General features: G+C 28.6%; 3 protein-coding genes across 3 annotated transcripts; 2 read left to right on the plus strand and 1 right to left on the minus strand.

The window, feature by feature from the left end:
* The first annotated feature begins 798 nt into the window (after window positions 1–798).
* On the plus strand, window positions 799–1814 carry LOC124933507 (chlorophyll a-b binding protein 5, chloroplastic). Its single transcript, XM_047473922.1, has 2 exons — window positions 799–996; window positions 1062–1814. Exons 1-2 carry the CDS (start codon window positions 848–850, stop codon window positions 1711–1713), a joined length of 801 nt encoding a protein of 266 aa, XP_047329878.1. The 5' UTR covers window positions 799–847; the 3' UTR covers window positions 1714–1814.
* A 2047-nt stretch (window positions 1815–3861) lies between these two features.
* On the plus strand, window positions 3862–4845 carry LOC124936459 (glucan endo-1,3-beta-glucosidase 1-like). Its single transcript, XM_047476960.1, has 3 exons — window positions 3862–4087; window positions 4173–4424; window positions 4520–4845. Exons 1-3 carry the CDS (start codon window positions 4018–4020, stop codon window positions 4552–4554), a joined length of 357 nt encoding a protein of 118 aa, XP_047332916.1. The 5' UTR covers window positions 3862–4017; the 3' UTR covers window positions 4555–4845.
* Window positions 4846–5261: 416 nt separating this feature from the next.
* Window positions 5262–7143, minus strand: LOC124934786. The gene is made up of 5 exons (XM_047475291.1): window positions 6742–7143; window positions 6439–6657; window positions 6267–6315; window positions 5838–6102; window positions 5262–5671 (listed from the first exon to the last, which is right to left on the minus strand). Exons 1-5 carry the CDS (start codon window positions 7141–7143, stop codon window positions 5524–5526), a joined length of 1083 nt encoding a protein of 360 aa, XP_047331247.1. The 3' UTR covers window positions 5262–5523.
* Between the last annotated feature and the right edge of the window lie 228 nt (window positions 7144–7371).

Consider the following 7371-nt stretch of genomic DNA (forward strand, 5'->3'; position numbering starts at 1 on the left):
ATTTCCCTTATATAATTATTATATCTGGCTCCCTTTCATCTCACGGGTTATATATTAAATTATTTTATTTTTTATTTCCATTCAATTGAATTATTTATGGAATCTCAATGGTCAGATTATCAGATATATTACAAAAAACATTAATAATTTCTCTATACTATTTCTTTTTTTTGTTGAGATTAAGTTAATTTCTCTTTATTTATATATTTTTTCTTTTTTATTATTAATTTATAATTATATATTTAAATTAATTCATAATTTATTACCTTTAATAATTTGTTTTGTTCATATATATATATATATATATTCTTTGAAAAAATAGAAATTTTCTCTAAATCATCTTAATGAGAGAATTTTAAAATATACTTATGTCACTTAAAATTATTTTTAATGAATTAATTATAATTATATTTAATAGAAATAGTAGTCTTACCTAACTATATATAATTCTTACCAAATGAAAAATCTAGTACAACTACATATCCATATTTTCTATGAAAAAATATAAAAATGATTTATATTATTGATAATAAGTAAATTAAAAAAAATGAAAAGAAATATAATTATTTATTAAAACAAATCTTATCCTATAAAACTATTTTATACCAATGAGGAGATGAAGTTGCTAAGCCAGACCCATCATGAAGATCTCCAATTCCACGTGTCATAACATCAACCATGAAAACATGAAAATGAAAATCTAAGAACAAGAAATAAGCCAATCAGAAGACGCTGACGTGTCAATATCCTAATCCACAAAAACTTCTCATTACCATTTATACTAAGCTCCCCAACTCATTCAACCACTACCAACAATCTAGAGTTCATTTGAACATACAAAAGATCAATGGCCACCTCCGCCGTTCAACAGTCAGCCTTCTCCGGCCAAACAGCTTTGAAGCCACAAAATGACTTTATCAGGAAGATCGGCAACATCGCCGGCGGTGGCCGGATAACCATGAGACGTACCGTCAAAAGTGCACCTCAAAGCATCTGGTAATTACCCAGACTCAACTCTTTGATTTCAATTTAAGGTTGATGTTTTCAATTTCAATTCTCAGGTATGGACCAGACAGACCTAAATACTTGGGCCCATTCTCAGAACAAACACCATCATACCTAACCGGTGAATTCCCCGGTGACTACGGTTGGGACACAGCTGGTCTCTCAGCAGACCCAGAAACATTTGCCAAGAACCGTGAACTTGAAGTGATCCACAGTAGATGGGCTATGTTGGGTGCATTAGGTTGTGTATTCCCAGAACTCCTCTCCAAAAACGGAGTGAAGTTCGGTGAGGCTGTATGGTTCAAGGCTGGATCACAAATCTTCTCCGAGGGTGGTTTGGACTATCTTGGAAACCCTAACTTAGTCCATGCACAAAGCATCCTTGCAATTTGGGCTTCCCAAGTTGTACTAATGGGTTTGATTGAGGGTTACAGGATTGGTGGAGGTCCACTTGGGGAAGGTCTTGATAAATTATACCCTGGTGGAGCTTTTGACCCACTTGGGTTGGCTGATGATCCAGAGGCTTTTGCTGAATTGAAGGTTAAGGAGTTGAAGAATGGTAGATTGGCTATGTTTTCTATGTTTGGATTCTTTGTTCAAGCTATTGTGACTGGAAAGGGTCCAATTGAGAACTTGTCTGATCATATTGCGGATCCTGTGGCTAACAATGCTTGGGCTTTTGCCACAAATTTCGTACCAGGAAAATGAGGGTTGAGAGGATACTACTTCATGTTTGTAATGTAATGACTAATGAGTGTGACAAGTTATGTTGTTTGAATGAACATTTCTACTTATTGGAGCATAAATTACAACTATTAAGGTATAAAGAAATAAATAAATTAGATTTTTAAAACAAACATAAGATAAGAAGATCAAACTATCTCTAAATAACTTAAGTTGAAAACAATTATTTCATTTATTACTCATAACATAGGTTTAAGTTGTTTAACACAAAGATCATGCAATTCATTAAAAAATAAAATGAAAATTCAAATATTACATAAAAAAAAAAGTAGCAATGCAAATAAAAAAAAACTTATTTATATATTGTTGTATTAATAAATGAATTAACTTTTGATATAATAGAAAAAATGAAGACAAGATATTTAAACTTATAAATATTAATCAAATTAAATGATAAAAATAAATAATTTATTTAACTTGTTTTTTACTCATACTTTTTTATTTTTTCAAACCAATGAGGTGATATCAAATCATTTCATTATCATTCTCTCAAATTATATCCCTATAACTCCTCTAATAATTAAGTATATTTTAATTCAATACGGTAACTCAATGATAATATTTTATAAGACAATATTTTATTTACATATCACTTAATTTAATATATTAAAAATTTATTTAAAATAAATATTAATAACACGTTTTTTATATATAAATATATATATATATATTATTTTTCTATTTTTTTTCTCATTACAATTATAACTTTTCTTCTTATATTTTTTTTTTATCTTATTTTTAAAAGATTATTTTCAAACATAGAGAGAATTAGTATTATACATATAGTTGTATTATTTTTTTTTGTTTTTTTTCTCATTACAAGTATAACTTTTCTTCTTTTAATTTTATTTTTATCATAATTTATCTAATTATTTTTAAAAAATTCTTTTCAAACATTATAAAAATATAGAACAGAGAGAATTAATATATAAAGTCCTATTATTTTTTCATATTTTTCTCATTACAAGTAAAAAAAAGTTAATCTTATTTCTTTTATCATAATTAATCTGATTATTTAAAAAATTATTTTCAAATGCCTTAAAATAAAAATATAATTATATATAAACTAATTATAAATTAAAAAACAAAGAAATATATATATCTATATTTTTTTATTATATTTAGTTAGTCACATTTATTTATATATAATTAATATCTCTAATTTATATATATATATATATATATATTAACAAATTATAATTTAATATATCAGTTAAAAATAATATTAATTTTATTAAATATTTATATTAATTTTAAATTTCATAAAACTTCTTTTTCTTTTTTTATCATAATTTATTTAATTATTTAAAAAATTATTTTTAAACATCATAAAATAAAAATATGATTATATATAAACTAATTATAAAATAAAAAACTTATATATATATATATATATATATATAAATTTAATTCATTATAATTTAATATTGCATTTTAAAATATATTAATATTTATTTTTATAATTTTATATTTAATATATTAAATATATTCTTCAATATTGAGTTTATATATAATTAGTAGATAAGGGTATTTTCGATGTATTTTTTTATATATTAATTTTAGATATTATTAAATCAAAATATTGAATACTTAACAATTTTAAGATGTTTATGATATTATTAAATCAATTTAATCTATGATGTCTTTTTTCTGGAAATGGGATCACCCAGCCTAAAGACTTTAGGTAAGCTCAATAAGTCACTGGGTTAGAGCAGCTTATTAAAAGTTTTTAAATTAAAAGTCCACTTTATATTAAAGTTTATTATATTTTTAATAAATTATTTATTTACTATCAAGATGGTGAAAATTAGTTTTAAGGGGTGATTTTAAGGAGTTAATGATTTTTTTTTTTTTGATAAAAATATATAATATATATAAATTAAATAAAAAATAATAATCTAAATGATTTTTTTTTTTGATAAAAATATATAATATATATAAATTAAATAAAAAATAATAATCTAAAATAAAGAGTATTTTAGTATTTTAATTAATGAATTAAGGTGAAATGATGTTTAATTTATTTAGGATTATTTCAATAACTCGAACGGAAAAAGGCCTTAAAATTTAGTACTTAATTTTCATATTTATCAAACGGATCCCAAGTCTATCTCAATGTGTGGAGCACCAGATCTGATTGTCCCCATTTGGTTTATTCTGCATGTGACACTCACTGGCATAGGATTCCCCTTCCTCATTCACTATTTAATTTGCTTAATTTCTCACCAAAGTGCTCTCATCTACCATTCACTCTAATAACAAATTGGAATGACCACTAGTCTAATGAGGCTTTCACTTACTCTGCTACTAATTATGTTGGTAACTTCAGAAATTTCAGGTCAACTCATTTTACCCTGTAATTATTTCAATACTAATTGAGTTCCTATTGCATTAGTAATTGTGTGTGGATGGTTCTACTTCAGATGGGGAGTTTCAAGAATGGTGCATTGCTGATGAGCAATCACTAGATGAGGATTTACAGGCAGCTCTAGATTGGGCATGTGGAAAAGGAGGTTCAGATTGCAGCAAGATTCAATTCAACCAATCTTGCTATATCCCTAACACTTTAATAGACCATGCTTCTTATGCCTTCAATAACTACTTTCAGAAGTTTAAGCATAATGGAGGTAGTTGTTACTTCAAAGGAGCTGCTATCACCACAGAAGTAGACCCAAGTATGTAATACTATTCTTTCAACATGCTATTTCAAGTTTATAACCAAAAGGAATAACTTTAACCAAAAACAATTCTGACCTTGCTTGTTTTGCAGGCAGCAGAGGTTGCCAATTCGAATATCTTCCATGATTTGCCTTCTCCTCAAGGCTCAAACTAATAAACAATTAGTTTCGATATGGGAGAGATAACAATAACATGAATGAATGCACAACAGGCAAAAACATCTTGACTGTAACGTAACTTCATTTTACAAAAGAACATTGACTATTTTATTACATGTAGAAGGGAGCCTGCATGCACTTCTCTATGTTTGTTATTGATATTACAACAGACCACCGCCAAAAAATAACATGTCGGTTGCAAGTTTGAGTTTTAGTCATTCGTGGGTATATTAGCTACATCATTTCTTAATAAAACCGGTTACTAATGTTTTACTACCTTGATGATCTATTTTGCATCATATGAAACCAAGATATTCGCCTCATTTAGAGCTAAACTATTTTGCAGGAGTTGATGTTGATAAGCATAATCAACAAAAATATCCTTCAAAAGCATAGCCAACATAAATTCTTTGCTGCCTTCATGGACCAGCTTCAGTTCATCGAAAGTTTCTCTCCGAACATTGTACTGCACCATATATTTCAAACATTATTAAGGTCTAACGTATAGAACTCAGAAAATGAACATTAAAAAAAGAACTATTCTATATATAAATTCACCTCCAGAGATGGGAAAAAAAGACCTTAGGAACTGCATCCTAGTAGTAGCCCTATATTATTGATGACAAAATCAGAGAGGTTGTATCCCTCATTCTTTTCATTTGATCATACATAATCCAGTTCCTATGCTAGAACTAAGTCTCTACCATAAGACCATTTGGTTAGCTAGTGGTTATTAATCAACATCTTTCCTTTCTAGTTCTGAGTTCCGAGATTTCGGATACCATGTCATCAATTTGTCCCTTTGTTTTTAGCTCCAATTACATTGTGACTCGTTTATAGTTAATATATGTGATCAGTTTACATATCATATCCAAATATAATCAGAAACAACAAAATAATGTGAATCAAAATTACAATTCTCTTAGACAAGGTATAATTATGGAAAATGCAATAAATTCAATCTTTTAGTAGTTAGCCTAGCATAGTATTTTATCAGAGAAGGAACTTCACATACTGGCATTGAGGTCCCATGTATTTCTTTGGAAGTTACAGTCCTAAATGATCTTTCAGTTGTCACCCATGGCCTACAAAAAAGACATAGAAAATTATGAAGCAAATAACAAAAATCAATTCAACTATTCAAAGGCAGCAACAAACAAAGATAAATGTTTTGAATATGGAATACAAATAATTTGAAATAAGACATGATTTACATCATTTCCGGAACACATAATCTTGTTTACAGCTTACCTTCCCTTCGATGATATTACAAGTCTGCCTGGCAAGTTTAAGAACTCAATTATCATTTTCAATTGCTTGCGGCAATTGAGCATTATCACTCCTCTTGCGAATTTCTCAGAACATAAACTTGGAAAGACCCATGCTTGTGACACGATTGATGTGTGGTCATACAAAAAATTCACAATGGATAATGGGGACAAATCTATCTCCAAATTTTCAATTGATATGACATAGTACTTTCCAATTTGTTTTCTGCAAGGCCCCCCTTCCATATCTGCATTTTTTAAGTTGTGGTTTTGTTAATTCAACAAGTATTCTAATGAAGAAGATATAGGAAGAACCAATCAAAGTTGATGTAACTTGTAAGAGACCACATAAAGCTTAGCTAACTATTAAGATCTACTACAAGTATTCACTATTCAGGATATAAAAACAAACCTTTAGACACCTTTACTGAATTAAAAGATTTCCCACAACAAGTCCCCACCTATAGATGAAACAACAATAAGTAATAATAGTAAATTTCCATTCGAAGCAATTGATGAATGATGAATGATGAATTAATAAGGAATTGATTATGTGATTTGCTGTTAATAGACTCATGACCTACACATTTAGATGAATGAACAATCATTTCAATTCTCTTTTTCGCCATTCTTGAGAAGGAAACCACATTCTGATCAAGTTTGTAAACAGGTTGTATCAAGCAAATGCTTGCTACATCACAACAAGTCAAAAGACCCTCATTTGGTCCGTCCTGCCAGAATAACATAAATCCACATAAACACTGTTCTTCTTCATTTACAAATGAATGTTCGACATTGTTAACCTGTGAAATAGACAATACGTCTTCATTAGAAGTATGCATGTTTGAAATACTCAAGAAATGCGACTTATATATGAGATCATTCACCATTTCAACTAAGGCGTCATAGAAACGAATGTCGTTAGGACTGAAAGCGTAAGAAGCGCATACTTTCATGCCTTTGATGACTTTTGAACATTCAGTATCCTGTAACTGATTTGAGAGCGATCGAAACCGATGGATGAAGTCATCGACGGAATCGAAGGTTTTGAAGTCGCTAATAGTGAACTTCTCAGAAGATTTAGGGAAGCTCTGAAGGTTGATGATGATAGAGTCATCTTCCATTACAGCTCGTGCACTATACCAAGAATCGTTCGCCGTCGACCGGAATTCGATGTTATAGAAGGAAGTATCCGCCGTATGTTCATCGGAATCCATCAATGAGCTTTGCACCTGAATCTGTTGTTTGGAATCGCTGAAAAAGTATAAAAGAGATGGGACTAACCACATTTACACATAATTATCTTTTTCATCTTTTTCTCTTTATGTTGGATAAATAAAAAAGATTTAGCAAATTTGAAATTGAACAATATAATTCATTGATGAAAATTTAAGTTTGGTGGAATTTAAAATTTAATCGGATTAAAAGTTTTTTACAAAAATTAATATAACAATATAAGTTGATATGAAACTATTTTAATGTAAATGTGTATAATTTTGTAATGATTTTGTTTAATG

The sequence above is a fragment of the Impatiens glandulifera genome, chromosome 4 (assembly GCF_907164915.1).
Source record: "Impatiens glandulifera chromosome 4, dImpGla2.1, whole genome shotgun sequence".
NCBI classification, from domain to species: domain Eukaryota; kingdom Viridiplantae; phylum Streptophyta; class Magnoliopsida; order Ericales; family Balsaminaceae; genus Impatiens; species Impatiens glandulifera.